Source organism: Orycteropus afer, unplaced genomic scaffold (assembly GCF_000298275.1).
Source record: "Orycteropus afer afer isolate SDZICR_OR568_19922 unplaced genomic scaffold, OryAfe1.0 scaffold00314, whole genome shotgun sequence".
In the NCBI taxonomy this organism is placed as follows: Eukaryota; Metazoa; Chordata; class Mammalia; order Tubulidentata; family Orycteropodidae; genus Orycteropus; species Orycteropus afer.
This window is the reverse complement of record NW_006921901.1, coordinates 2,358,149-2,373,967: the sequence shown is the minus strand read 5'-3', so window position 1 is coordinate 2,373,967 and position 15,819 is coordinate 2,358,149. Positions and strand designations below refer to the sequence as shown.

The window sequence follows — 15,819 nt, the reverse complement described above, 5'->3', positions numbered from 1 at the left end:
CATCCATTCAACACGTCCTCATTTCATTAAGTGCTGCTTTGTAGAGGATTCAATTTTGAACAGCCAAAAAAATGACATTCCACGACACGAGCCTCACGACAAGCAATGGCCAGGGACATCTCGAGGTCCAGAGCAGTGTTGATTCTACTTACCTTCATTTTTATTGGTGATGTGTGTGGTTCCAGCTCAACGAGCTATCTACAGTGTCGACAAAACCTTGGGAAGGGGAAACACAGGCACAGAATCAGCCAACAGCGGGGAGCGACCCAAGGAAAGAAAGTAAACAAACGCCAGCGGGGAGGGGCAAAAGCCTCACCAGCGAAGGGATAAGATCCCCTCCGAGAGCAGCCAGTACACAGGAGCAGAGGGGGCAGCGAGAACCCCAGAGGCGCCAAAAGGCAGCCCGTTCCACCCCGGAGTTCGCTAGTGGCCCACCGCGCCCCCGCCTAGCTGGCCACTTTGACCAGGAATGCTCAACTCAGAGCCACTGGACAGGTCGTGCATGGAAAGGGAGAGCGCGTTTCTGCTTCTCCCAGCCCACAAGACGGGTGGTCGCAGAGCCTTCTTTTAGCCGCCCCCCGGATACTCCCGACTTAGGCCCGCGCCCCGCCTCCACCGCTCGGCCCCCTCGGCCCGCCCCGGGCCCGCGGTGGCGGCAGCGGAGTGTCACGGCGCCATTGCTCTCCTTCCTTCACTCTGCACCATGTCAGAAAAGAGAAGCGCTTCTTCACCCCGAAGGGGTAGGGGCCGCGGCCTTCAGCCCAGAGCCTCGAGAGTGAGAGGAGAACCGCGAGGGGGTGGGGGCGAGGGGGGCGGAGAGGAGGAGGGGAGGTGGCCGGGACAGGGTGTGGGAGGGGAAGGGAGCCGCACAGCGGCGGCCACCGCCTCCTCCCAGCGCCCGCCTCAACTTTTTGTAGAGCTCAGAGAGGCACCAGCCTCCAGCCCGTCCGGTCCTGCCACGGACTCCACGGGTGAGAACGCACCGCGGAGTTGGGGGCCGGATCCTCAGAGCAACCCGCTCCTCACCGCACGGAAGCAAACTTAGCGGCGCGGCCAGCTCCACAGCCATTTTCCGGGGGAACCCGGGGAGGCGGCCGAGGAGGCGGCTGCAGCGGCGGTTCTTGCAGTTGCAGTCGCTGCTCCACGACTTGCCCCTTTCCCTGTGCTCGCTACGACGCTTGCCTGGCACCCCCCTCCCCACCTCCAAAGCTTTTAAGTGTACCGGGACCCCGGGCAGCAGCACCAGCTGCTACTGCCGCTTCGTCCATTCAATATTCCTTGGTTCCCTTCTCTCTACCTACCAACTGCGGGTGAAGTGAGCGCTGTCAGCTCTCCAGTCCTCCGCCTCACTGACCCCCGCGGGCCCCCGTCCGGGTAGCACCACTCCGGGCCGCGGCGGCAGTTCCTGCGCCCGGTGCCCTACTCGCCCGATTTACTGCCACAATCCACCAAATAACAAGCTGTAGAGCCGACTCGCTTCTACACGAACTCCTATTGGCTGCTCATGACGCCGAAGAGCTTCGGATTGGAGCTCGCTAGCTGCCGTCCTCATTGGATGTAGCTCTGAAACTTCACGGATTGGTACGAAAGACAGCAGGTAGGACATCTTCCACTCATGATTGGCTGTCTTCGAAGGCCAGCGCTATTGGGGGGTAAGGTATTGAGTAAGCAAGTTCCGAGAAATGATTGGTAAGGACGACTCCGGATGTGTTTGATTCAGCGTTGATTGGTGAATTGAGGGGTCAGGAAGAGCAGTTCGGCACGAGGATTGGCCGCGTAGTGTCCCATGGAAACAGAACCCCGAGCAGCGGCTAGGGGCTAGCACGGGGGCGGGGCAGGGTCTTTCCAAGGCGCCTGCGCTAACCAGGCTTCTCGGCGCCATTTTGTCTCGGCAGCGGTGGCCGCAGGTCTATCGTATTTTATGTTTCGGGCGAGAAGGCAGTAGAGTCTCTATACGATAGATTCATTTTAGTGCGGTACCCATTCACCGTTCCCTCCAGGACAGCACTCAGTGAACATCGGAGGAGTCACAGACTTATCGAAAAGGTCAGTTGGAGACTATGGTTGTCTGACTGGGGCATGGCGCAGCTGTAGCGGCACCGGAAGTGGAGGGGCCGCACGGCAGCCATGGCAAAGCTAAGTTCTCTCTGTGGCGGGGGAGGGAGGGGGAGGGAGGAAAGGGGCGAGGCTTCCTCTCCCGCCGAGGGAGAGAAAGAGGCGGATGAGAGGCGCACGTCTTTTTCTGGAAGGCGATTTTGAGTGTTGAGAGTTTTCTTGAGTTTGCTTGAGTAAGCACAGTCCTTCCTACTTTTCTAGTTAAGTTTGAGGAACCTGACATATTTCTCCAGCCGAGTGGCACTTTAAGACAGAAAAGAAATGGTTCTTTCTTAGACACATCCTAGATGGGGAGAGGATGTTTCCGCGTGCTCCTCACACGACAAAGCTGTGAGGAAACTCAGGAATGCTCTGGGTATCCAAATGCTGAATAATTTGATTGTCAGCGCTGACGCTGATACTGTGAACGCGGAGAAGGAACTGTGCCACATTGTACATTGCTACTTTCTGAAAGGAAGCCTCAATGATTCTGTACGGTCTGAAAACACTTTATGTAAAAGGACCTCGCGGATAGATCAGAGCAGCAGAATCGATACGATTCTCTTACCAGAGTCATCTGCTAAATGAAGCAAAAAGCTACAGATTTTGAAGAGTGGAACTGGATTATTAATTGAAAAGTAATTTTAAAGACTCAATAAAAATATGAAATATTGTCAATAATCCAGGTTGACTAAATATGCTGAACCTCTTTTTCATTCATAGCCGTGATTTTTTTTTTTTTAGGATTATTAAAATGCCAGTATTTTTTGTTGAATGATTCGGTCACACTTATGTGGATAAATACTTAACAGTTATCCTCATAATACCCGTGGGACTTAATTTACTGTTTCTTTTTGGCAGTTGTGCTGAAGAAAATACAGGACATCTCAGTGACAAATATCCAAAAGTATTACTGAGGTGAGTTCTGGTATCTGTAAAAACTTAAGAATTTGGGAGACCACCTGAAAAGTTTTCTGTGGACCGGTAGAGGAGAGCCATAAATGAGAGGGTGGAAGGTTAGAAGTTGTTTGGTCAAAGGTTCAAATGAGGCTGTGTTACTACTGCGTTCCTGATATGATAGCTTAGGATGAAAATCAGAAATAAGGAATTTGGACAGCCTTATAGATTTCTTCAGGAGCACGGTGGGTCACTGTTTAAAGTGCTTGGCTGCTAATCAAAAGGGTAGGCAGTTTGAACCCACAAATCCTTCTACAGGAGAAAGACTTGGCAATCTGCTTCCCTGTAGATTTATAGCCTTATAAATCCTTTTCTGTCCTACAGAGTTAGTATGAGTTGGAATCTTGTTAATGGAAGTGGGTTTGGTTTGTATAGATTTCTTTACCCATTCAAGTAGTTTTTATCTCTGGATTTTAAGTGCTTAATATTTTTATCTTGAAATACTATGAACATTTTAATTTTTTTTTTAGTGTAAAAATTTAGCATATGAAGATGATTTTGTCAGTATGTATTTAGAAGAGATTTTTTTTTTTTTTTTTTAGGAAATGATAAAACAATATAATGAATTTCTCAGGGGGTAATCACCTATTATTCCACTATGAAACTTTAAGTTGTTATGTGAAAGAACTAATTTATGTTGGTGGGCATTTGGAAATTATACAGAAGTCCAAGGGAAAACGATCTCTTAAATTCCCTCTACCAAAAAGTAATTAGAGTTTTTACTGTAGTTATGTATTATAAAGAGGAGTTACTTGTTGTTTTTTTTTTTTTTTTTTGCTTTATGCAACAAGGATTGTTCTACTTGTGTGTATTTTGTCAACTGTTTTTTCCCTTTACAGAAATTATTGGGCAAATTGGAAATACTGTCCATAAAGGATCTCGTATTGTTATATAGGAGAGATACACCATAATTTATATACTCTCTTCCTTAATTTTGCTATAGGAGCCATAGTGGGTCAGTGTTGACATTTCAACCCACAGCTGTCTAAGTAATCCTGTAGGACAGAATACAACTGCCCCATAGGTTTTCCAAGGCGGTTATCTTTACAGGAGCAGATGGCTACATCTTTCTTCCTCAGGATTGGTATCAGTGATTGAAGTCACTTAGGTCTTCCTTTACATGCCTGATAATTTCTTTGGAATAAATTTCTAGACGTGGAAAAACAAGGCCAATGGGATTATACATGTAAGGCATTTGATAACTGGTATAATTGTCCTGTTAGAAAGTTTTTGCTCTTGCCGCACTTAAATTTGTTAACCATTTCATTTTTATTTTTTCTACCAATTTTATAACTCCTGCAGAAATACAAAACATACACAAGTAGAAAAATAAATCCAGTACAAGTATCCCTGAGACTCAAAAAGGTTGGCATTCTATACGTAGTTGTTCATGAATTTGTTATTCAGATCAGTCTGTCAGCAGTCTGAAAGGATTTTGCAGTATCTCTGTTTCTGTTCCTTATTTCAAATATTTCTGTTTCTCATAATTAAAACGTTGTACCTGACCAGTTGCTATTGAGTTGATTCTGACTTACGGCACTCCCATGTGTGTCAGACTAGAAATGAACTCCATACGGTGGTTTTCGGTTGCTACTTTTATGGAAGTTAACTTTATTTTTAAACTTTGTCTCCTGGATCTCTGTTTATTCATGGCAAAACTTCACCATCCAATAGAATTATCAGTCTTTAAGTTACATATAAATTTGAGAATTTTTCTTAGAACTTAGTGATTTCTTAAGTATTTTTCTCTGTTAAGTGCTTCAGAAGAGGATCTTTAGGATAGCTGAGCATTTATACAGTGAAACATTTAGCTACGCCAAAAGTGACATTTAGAAAATACTGAGAAAAACGGGTTGTTTTTATGGTATGATTGAGTTTAACTATTTTATGTTTCTTTGTTACTTTAAAAAAAAAAAAAAAAAACTTGCTATTGAGAGAATTCTGATTTATAGCAACCCTGTGTGACAGTAGGACTGCTCTATAGGGTTTCCAAGGTTGTAAATCTTTTTGGGATCAGACTGCCTCATTCTTCTCCCACAGAGCGGCTGGTAGGTTCAAACCACCAAACTTCTGTTAGCAGCTGAATGCTTTAATTGTTAGGCTACGTTGCTTAAGTTTCTTCATTCTTCTCAGCACTTTTGTACCCTCATAGGAGGACCATTTACCTGCCAGTCTGGTCACACATTATTTGGAATTGTTTGACTTTTTCCCCCCTTGAGACTCAGCTCCCAGAGGGCAGCAGCTGTTTTCATCATTATGTTTCCTTACCTGGGACTTGTTAGGTGCTCTGTAAATATTTCTTAGGAATGTATGCATATTTTATGTGAAATAAACTACTGTTTGTTTATAGGAATTCTTTTTTGACAATGAGCTGTTTCATAGGATTTTCAAGACTGTGACCTTTTGGAAGCAGTTTGTCAGGCCTATCTGTTGAGGTACCTTATGTGGGTTCAGACTGCCAGCCTTTTGGCTGGTAGTCAAGTGCTTAACCATTTGCGCTACCTGGGAATGTCTGAACAATTAGTAAACCATGGTATAAATGGGGGGGGTATGCTAGAACTGTATTCATATAATATTTGAATGAGCCCAAGTTGAGAATAATTTGTTCTTAAAGTTCTCTAATGATTTTACAGGTAACTATAGATGTTTCCTACAGAATCAAGATTGTCAATTTTTATAAGTCTTCTATTACATAAAGCTGTTTTGAAATCAAAATTAGACTCCAAAGGTCAGTGTTCTACAGGGTCAGCTATAACACTCAAAATTAAAAGTTGTTTCTGTTTTTGTTTTTGTTTTCAGAGTAAGCCTGATTTTTGTGGAAAAATGAAGCAAGGGATCCATTGTTAAAGACGTGAATTTTCTCTCAGTGTTGAAAATTCTATTCATGGTATGTAATTTTATTTAGTTGTCCTTCAGTAATCAAGATTGGGCATGCTGTTGTCATATATAGCGTTTATGTATATAAACTCTTGAAAAATGATAGTATTTTTTCCACTGTGTAGTTATTTCTTTACTTCAATATATGTTGAGAAGTAGAATGGATTACTGTATTGAATGTAGCTGCTTTCCTAATGATTTGCTTATATTTGGGAAAATTACATAATTTATTTGTAGCAAGCAGAGTTTATGGCCACATGGTTTTGATTCATAGATAACGATTTTCTCTCCTATATAATCCAAACTAGAATGTCAGTGTATGTTAGGATTTGGATTCAAAACAAAAAGGTTTGAATAAGACTCTACATGTCAAGACACTGCTTAAGTAACTTGTCAGTAAAAGGGAAATGATAATTAAACATGTGCAAAGTGAATCTAAACAGCTATTTTTAAAAATGTAAGCAAGTTAGGTAACTATATTTAATGACTTAAATAATAGCTTATGATGATAATAGATTTTCAAAGTTCAGTTTACAGCCAAATCTAAGAAATTTTTAAGAGACAAATTGCTTTAGAAGGCAAAGCAGGAGTGCATTTCTTTCATAGTCAGTGAAGGCTTTTCAAGGTTAGTGAGGTACAGTCTGCAAAATGAGGAAAAAAAAAAGGTCATTCTAATGGTATGGAAGACTGTGGACAAGAGTGGAGTTGTATAAGGTAACATGTCCAGCATAGTGATTAAGTCAGTTTGGAGATGACAGACTAAAGATTAAGTTGGGAAGAGCGTATGGGGCTAACTTGTCAACATTTATAGGGTTACCTGCATATCAGAATCATAAGCGATGCTTGCTCTCTGTACAGGTTCAGGAACCTGTAGAGGCCTTGAAAGCTGAATTGTGAGCAGAAATTGAAGTATTTTTTATGTTTTGTTTCAAATTTTACAGGTAATAAAGAAAATATATAGAATAAAGAAAATAATTTTTAATCTACCCTATTATTTAGGAGCTCTGGTAGCATAGTGGCTAAGGCACTTGACTGCTAACCAGAGGGCTGGCGGTTCAACCCACCAGCCACTCCTCGGAAGGAAGATGAGGCAATCTACTTTCGTAGTTATATTGCCTCGGCAACTCAAGGAGGGGTCGCTATGAGTTGGGTCCAACTCAACAGCACATAGCAACAACAACAACAATACTGGTTTTATAGTTCCCTTTTTCCTTTGTGTATGCATATTCCTTTTTTAGTCTTGAAATAATTTTTGTTTTCTTTGGTCCTTTAATGTTACAACAGGCATGCAGTGGAGCTACACAGACTCCGTGATAATTTTAGTGGTTGAAAATACTCCAGGCTGGTTTTTTTTTTTTTTTTTTTTTTCTTAAACTTTATTTTTCTATTACTTGACCCTTTTAAGTTTCTAGTTCTTCAATATTATGCTTCAGTTATCATCTGTGTGTATATAGTATTTGCTGTATTTTAGACTGATTTCTTAGGATAAGTTTAAGGTCATTATTATAAACATTTTTAATACTCTTAAAAAGTCAACTTTTGAAAAGGGTTGTAGTGATTTACACTGTCACCCTCACCAGTATCAGGTGATATAGTCATTTCTACTAAGTTAATAAATTTGAGGTTGAGTACACCCTTTTTCCTTGTTAACTAGTGAGATGAGACATTTTTCTATTACATACATCACTTACTTATTCTTATACAAGTCTATTTTTCCTGTTCATTTATCTGTTACAGTCTTAATATTTTCTAACTATTTTATTACATAATACTTAGTAGTAATTTACTGCAGATATTTTTCTATATCAGTTTCCCTTTCTGTGTTAGTTACTTTTGTTGAGATTTTTTGAATAGACACAAAAGGGATAGGATGTGCCCAAAATATTTTTGGAAAATTGTTTGGAAACACTATCCAGTATGGCTAAAGGGGAAACGGGATTAGTATATTGGTATTAGCATGAGGTGAGATTAAAGTGGCACCTCGGTGCAGAGGAAAGGAGATTATGGGGGGGGGGGGAAGTAACTGGATTTGATCAGTCTCTTACTGAATTTAGGGGTAACAAAGAACCAAAACAAAAGGAAAAAACCACTGTCAGGATTTTCAGATAAGGAACAAAGGGTACCATTAACTTGTTTGGAAAGTCAGGAAATGCCACTGATTCATAAGGAAGATGAAATTGGTTTTAAACATGCAATAGAGCTTTAAGTGTCCAGTAAATTTCTGTTGTGCCTTTTCTCACATTATTTGTGGAACCCTTAAATGTGGCAAGATAATATGCTGGACCTTAAACTGTTTTCATATTTTGACTTAATCCTATTTATCTTTTAGACTTAGGTGCTTTTAAGAGAGCTTTCTTTTCTTTTCCATGTTAGTTACTGTTGTTGAGATTTTTTGAACAGACACAAAAGGGATAGGATGTGCACAAAATATTATTGGAAAATTATTTGGAAACACTATCTAGTATGACTGATTTTTAAAGCACAACTTTTATTAAGGAAAAAAGTTAAAGTAGATTGATAAATTGGTGCAGAAAAAGCCCAGTGATTCTCAAGCTAAATTAAGGAGAGTTTAGTTTTTCAGTATTGAGAAAATACCATTCTAACAGAGCATCTTACAAATTATGTTGTTGTTGTTGTTGTGTGCCATCGAGTCGGACCCGACTCATAGCGACCCCTCCTTGGGTTTCCGAGGAAGTATCACTACGGAAGTAGATTGCTCCATCTTCCTTCCGAGGAGTGGCTGATGGGTTTGAACCGCCAGCCTTCTGGTTAGCAGTCAAGTGCCTCAGTCACTATGCTACCAGAGCTACCTTACAAATTACATGCATGTTTTAAAACTGTTAAACTATGGTGTGGAATATCTTTTCCCCCTTCCCTCTTTCTGAGTGGAATAATTTTTTCGTGTTTTGTGTTGGCTTGCTTTTAGTAGAATATAGAGCAACAACCAATGTATGTTTGTGGACCATAAAGGTTTTAACCAAGATTCTTTAATATGTGAAATCTAAGTAAAGATATAGTCTTGTTTTTAGAAATCAATTAATTTCAACAGATAATATGCAGTGTCAGGAAGAATTTTAAGAATTAGAAATATCTTAACATTGAATGGGTTGACAGTTACGTATTTCTCAAGAAGAGCTTAGGTTCAGCACTTAACTTCTTATGGTCCTCCTTTTTTTTGTGAAAAGTGTAGCCATAATCTTACCCTACAAGTACATTTTTCTTACTGTAATTCCATAATGCCTCTAAGAATGAAATTAAGCGTGGTCTGAGAATGGAAACTGGATGAAATGTTTCATGAGGACTCTTTTGATTCTTGGTTTCTGTGATGTTGATAGAGTATTGACTTGAAGATTTAAAACAAATAGAAATGATAAGAAATGGGGAGATAAGTTACAGTGTCAGGTTCATAGTAGGCATGCATAGAGTTGAAGCCGCAGTTATGTGCTCTTAGATCAAAAATTCTCAGAATTCTGACCACACTGATTGGATTTATGACAGAGGGACCCAGACAGAAGGGGAGAAAAATGTAGAACAAAAAATCAAATTTGTAAAAATCACCGGACTTCCTGGTCTGACAGAGATTGGAGGAACCCTCAAGACTGTGACCGTAATACACTCTTCTGAACCTGGAATGAAACCATTCCTGGAGACCATTTTTAGCCAAATAATAGACCAACACCAAAAACCAAACCCACTACCACTGAGTTGATTCTGACTTATAATGACCCCCATAGGATTTCCAAAGCTGTAAATCTTAACAGAAGCAGACTGTCTTGTCTTTCTCCCACAGAGCAGCTGGTGGGATCGAACTACCAACCTTTTGGTTAGCAGTCCAGTGCTTTAACCACAGGGCCACCAAAGGTCAACACTAGAACAATCTATATGAGATCAAAAGGGCAACATTTGACCAAAAGCAAAGATGACAAGGCAGGAAAGGGTAGAATATCTGAGCAAAAGAAAATGGAGGACTCAAGAGTTAGAAATAGGGAGAGTATTGATATGTTGTGGGGAATGCAACCAATGTTATGGAACACTATGTACAAACTATCAAATGGGAAGCTAAATGCTCTGTAAACTTTCACCTAAAGCACAATAAAAAAGATTTTTTTTTTTTTTAATACTCTGGATTTTCACAATACCTCGGTGGGATACTGGGTTGAATAAGCATCTTAATACTGGGTTTGAAAAACAGATGTTTTGTGTTCTTGTCATTATCCTAGGCTGGGTGGCTTGGGATATATCTCTCTACATGAACTCTGCTTTTAGACGATGAGAGGTATAGGGGAGTACATACTTAAAACTCTTCATGTTTTAGGGTTCCAAACCCAGTACTATATTTTTCAAATAAAAATTCCTAAGCATATTTCTAATACTTATCTATCCCTGAAAGGTTAACAATTCTTTAACAACTCCTGAGAACTAGAAGTACCAGACATTGACTCTATGAATTTTAGTACTAAAGGAAATTGCTAATAATTCTATCCCAAAGAATGAAATTCATTGGCTGATAAAACAAGTATTTCAAATAATACCTAACTGGGACCACAGATTGATTAATTTTGTTATACCAAGGACCATTTTGTATGTGTTTCTACACACACACATATAATAAAAGTACTTAAGTATTTTCTACTTAAGTATAGGAGCTCTGGTAGCATAGTGCCTAAGGCACTTGACTGCTAACCAGAAGGCTGGCGGTTCAAACCCACCAGCCACTCCTCGGAAGGAAGGTTGGGCATTCCTACTTCTGTAGTGATACTGCCTCGGAAACCCAAGGTGGGGTCGCTATGAGTCGGGGCCGACTCAATGGCAAATAACAACAACAACAACAAACTTAAGTATACTTAAGTATTCATACTTAATTTCTACTCTAGTAGATTTAAATAAAAGAAAACCTGATGTGACATTTGATGCCATGATTTATTTAGAAACCCTATTGTTGTTGTTGTGTGCTGTCGAGTTGGATCCAATTAATAACAACCCCTCTTTGCGTTTCCGAGGTGATACCACTAAGGAAGTAGATTGCCCAACCTTCCTTCCGAGGAGTGGCTGGTGGGTTTGAACCGCCAGCCTTCTGGTTAGCAGTCAAATGCCTTAGGGGTTTCAACTCAATGGCAGTAAGCTTGGTTTGGGTTTGGTTTGGCTTTACACTTAAATGTGATAGCTTAAAAAGTTAAGATACAAATGGTTGCCTAAAGATGTTTTTTAGGTAATGACAGCAATGGGCAAGAGGAAAAGAAGTCACTTGAGAGGGGTTTCTGTTCTTACTTCCTTTGCTGGCTTGTGATATGTTTGGTGGCAAGTTTTTGAGTCTACTAATCATAAAATTTGTGATGCGTTACACGTAAGTATAGTTTACTTTGAGGTTATTGCAAATCCTATGGCAAGCAAAAAAATTTTTTTTTTTTTCCCCACGGTGTTACTCTCAACTCAAACTGAACCAAAATTTTACTGCTTTCTTAAAACCTTCATGTTTCTTAATTTTTCTATGCAATTATAAAACTGCTTGGGAAAAAAAAAAAACTCGCTGCCATTCGACTTACAGTGACCCCCATTGGGTTTCCAAGGTGGTAAATCTTTACGGAAGTAGAATGCCTAGTCTTGCTTCCGTGGAGTGGCTGGTGGGTTTGAACTGGTGAGTTTGAACCACCAACCTTCTGGTTAGCAGTCAGATGCCTTCAGCACTGTACTACAAGAGATTTGTATAATTTTGGGTGTCTTGGTCAGACAGGGATTTTATATGAAGCGACATAGCAAAAAGGAAAGCTGTTTCTTGTTCCTCTGTAGATTGTATGATAATGGCAACCAAGGCACACTTTAGCTGTTTTCTTCTCAAATTTGAAGTTCTGCAATTTATTACACAGTCTCAAAGAACTAGTCTGTTACCAGTAAGTACTTAAGCTACAAAACTTGCTTCTCTATGCTTCTGTGTACTTCCTATTTTGTCAGCTTTCCATTTAGGGAAAAAGAATGGTTTTAGAGTAGGCTAGCTTAAATTTTACGTTTAAAGCTTCTCCTGAAATGGAGTTTGGAATCTGTCCAAATATGTAGAGGGACAAAAAAGCACGTCATGTCTACACATGAAGTCATTTGTGAGAAAGTTTTATTTGGCTTCATATCGTGAAGAAGAGGGGTGCCAGGAAGGAAGAGACTTCTGGCTGTTAGAAATATTTAGTGTATGGCCTGCCAACATCGTAGCTTGCCTTTAGGCATTCTATGTTAAATATATTTCAGTCTGAATGAGTCATTATATTGCCTATGAAGGAGGAATCTATGTTCATCTCTAGTAGTCTTGTCCTGTAGAAATATGTAAGAACTGTATTAGGTCACAGTTGCTCCATTTTCAGTAGGAACAGGTGAAAGGTCAAGTGGTGATAAGAATAGAAAAAGGGCTACATTGTGAGTGTCAAATATCTTTGGGGAAAAATGTTGCAGCAAAACCATTTTAAGAAACTTTTTGCGACTAATACAGTGAGTTAGGAAGTTAGGACATTTAGCTATAAATGATGATGTTACGCCACTTTTTTATCTTATGAAATGAACTTACAGTTAGCTGTTTAAAGTGTCAGTAGACTATAATTTCAGTGTGTATCTGAATGTCCATAATGCGGGTAAGAGAATCTTCTGTTAATATTCTTGTGTTGTAGAAGGAACCAAGCCCATGTATGGAATTTTCTTTAACCAAATTGACCTAAGTCAGAGCTTTTTTTTTTTTTTTTAAACCTCTCTGTAAAATATGAAAGCTACTTTATCCCTGGTCATTAACAATTATGCAGTTAATTCCTTATTGTCTTCCTAGCTCTTTGTCCACCTCTATGTTGGAAATACTCTAAGATTCTCATGTATTTTACAGTAACAGATACTGAATTTTAAAATACTTGAAACCATCTGCTATAAAGTTCCTGACGGATACTTCCCTTTTTCTTATTTAAGTATTTACCCCTTCAGAAGTAATGACTGTTTTATGCATTTAATGTGTATGTATGCTTATTTAAATAGGTAGTCCTGTCTCTGAGACATATTTCTTATAAAGTATGCAAAGAAAGTTTCCCTAAATACTACCCCTTTCATTCCCTATTAGTTTCATCTCCCATTTGCCATATTACAGAAGTCTTGTCTCATAAAACCTGTTAAATAGTAACATTTTAATAACCTCTGTCCAAATCAGTGATTCTCAGAATTTAGGATATCCATAAGAATTACATAAAATACTTAATTAAAATGCAAATTCTTGGGCCCTACTTTGGAACTAGTGAATTCAAATCTATGGAGACTTCTTATGCAGATGGTACTTGAACCACAGTTTAAAGAGATCTACCACATGCATTCTTACTCTCATCTAAACTCTATCCTTTCCAGTCTTTTATAGATTAGTCTCTTTATTTGGTTTTGATTCTGGCATCTCAGAAATTTTACTCATTCAGCATTTCAGAGCTTATCTCTAATTATTGACATTCTTCATTTTTCTTTTTCATTGTAGCACCACAAAGTCGAACTTTAGGAAAACTCATTTAAATAAAGATTTAATTTATTGTGAAATGATAATGTTCAAAGGCCTGTACTGCTTCATTTCCCAGTTTCATTCCCAGTTCTATACTTCTCTGATCTTCAATTTCTTCATCCACCTTTAAGAATGGATTTTAGTACTTATACCTTGATTACAACTATTTTATAATTGTTGAGTACTTGGTATGGCTATTTCCTGATTCTGCTGACAGGCAAACCAGTTTTTTGCTACTCCTTATTTAAATGAACTTTCCTAAAATTCTACTTATGCTTCATAGTAAAACTAAATTCCACTTTGTGGTGCTATACAGTAAATACCAAATTTTTAAAATTTTTATTGTGATTCGAGTGAAAATTCACATAGCAAATTCAGTTTCCACAAAGCAGTCAAATATTATAATTTCATAGATAACAAGTCTGAACAACCTGTCATTGAAGGCTTTTCACTGATTGCCTTCTTAGTCCTAATTATATCCCAGAGGGTCAGCTCTCTCCACAGTACCACTTCTGTGAACCATTTTTGTCAAATTTATGACCTTTCTCATTTATAAATCCAAATCATGCACTTCAAAGTAAGGAACTTTGCAATGCTTTTAAACCTTATCACACCAGGCTTTACTTTTTTTTTTAAGAGCTGTTATTTATGGACCGGAAGGACGATACACATTAAATGCATAATATGGTGATGACCTCTGAAGGGGTGAGATGGTCAGAAAGGAACATTAGTTACTTTTGTAATGAGGTTATATGTTCATATATATAGGTTATATGTTGAGTATTTAACTTTTATAAGAGACTACTGAACTTTCCAAAACAGATGTAGTAGCATTTTGCATTCCCACCAGCTGAGTTTCTGTTGCTGTACATTCTCACCAAAGTTTGCTGGTTTCTTTTAATTGTAGATATTCTGAGAGATAGACTGGTATCTAATTGTGGTTTTATTTGCATTTTCTTGATGATTAATGGTAATCATATTTTCATATGCCTGTTTGTCATTTTTGTATTGTCTTTGGTGAATTGTGTGTTCAAACCTGTTACCTTTTTTTTTTAATGGTATTGTTTCCTTATGTTGAATTTTGAGAGTTCTTTATTTTTTCTGGATACAAGTCCTTTGTCAGGTGTATTTGCAAATATTTTCCTCAAAAGCTTTTTCTTTTTATTCTCTTGACAGTATTTTTAAGTAGAGCAGAAGCTTTTTGATTTTGGTGAAATTCAGTTTTTTTTTAATAGATCATACTTTCAATGTAACATCTGAGAACTCTTTTATTAAACCAACTCAAAAACTCAACTGCTGTCAAGTTGGATCCGACTCATAGCGACCTCCTCCTTGGGTTTCCAAGGTGGTGTCACTATGAAAGTAGATTGCCCAGTCTTCCTTCTGAGGAGTGGCTTGTGGGTTTGAACCGCCAGCCTTCTGGTTAGCATTCGGATGCCTTACACACTGCACTACACCAGAGCCCCTTTATTAAACCAAAGTCACAAAGTTTCTCCTAAGTTTTATAGTTTGAGGTACATTTTGGTCTATGATTGCTTTTAAGTTTTGTGCATGTTATAAGATATGTATGGCTTGAGGGTTTTCTCTTGCATATGGATGTCCATTTGTGGAAAATCAATTGACCGTATTTTTTAATCTAGTTCTAGACTCTATTCTGTTCCATTGATGTCATGTTTATTACATTAATTTTATAGTAAGTCTTGAAATAAAGGTCTTCTTACTTTGTTCTTTTTCAAAATGGCTTTGGCTATTCTGTTTGCTTTTCTACATACATTTTAGAAACAGCTTATCAATTTCTACCAAGCAAAAGTCTGTTGGTAATTTGAGTTTATATTGAATGTATAAGTCATTTTGGGAAGAACTGATATCTTAACAATACTGTCTTCCAATCTATTTATTTAGATTTTATTATTTTTTCTTAAGTGTTTTACATAATTCAATTTTCAACATTAAATCTTGCACAAGTTTAGATTTGTGTATAAATATTTCATGGTTTTGTGCTATTATAAATGATACATATTCTTACCTTTTATACAAGAGGGAATTAAGTTACCAAATGTCAAACCATATTGCCTTCTTCAATTTATACATTATTACACTAGTTTCACATAAAATGAGCTATCTTATTCTGAAGTTGTGATTATAATGGGGTAGAGAGGAAGCCCTAACTTTCTTTTAATAGAAAAATGGCACTAGTGTGCCTCTATAAAGAAATTTTATGTATTTTCTAAACTTAGGTTTTACAGATTTGTTTAGATAATAAATTCTGCTTATCTAATTTAGAAGCCTCTGGTTAATGTAATTTTTAATTATTTCAAATAGTATAGTTTATCGCAGTCATTGATATGAATGATTTTATTAAACATTTTGTGTCTTGTCTGTGTGCTCAC

The 15,819-nt window shown here is 38.4% G+C and overlaps 1 protein-coding gene across 1 annotated transcript in view; it reads right to left on the bottom strand.

Annotated features, from left to right (window-relative positions):
• ARID4A (AT-rich interaction domain 4A) overlaps positions 1–158 on the bottom strand; it is an 86,282-nt gene extending 86,124 nt beyond the window's left edge. The window contains exon 1 of the mRNA XM_007951886.2: positions 153–158. Within this exon, the coding sequence (XP_007950077.1) occupies positions 153–158 (6 nt within the window). The remainder of the gene's footprint in view (positions 1–152) is intronic.
• Positions 159–15,819: the final 15,661 nt, after the last annotated feature.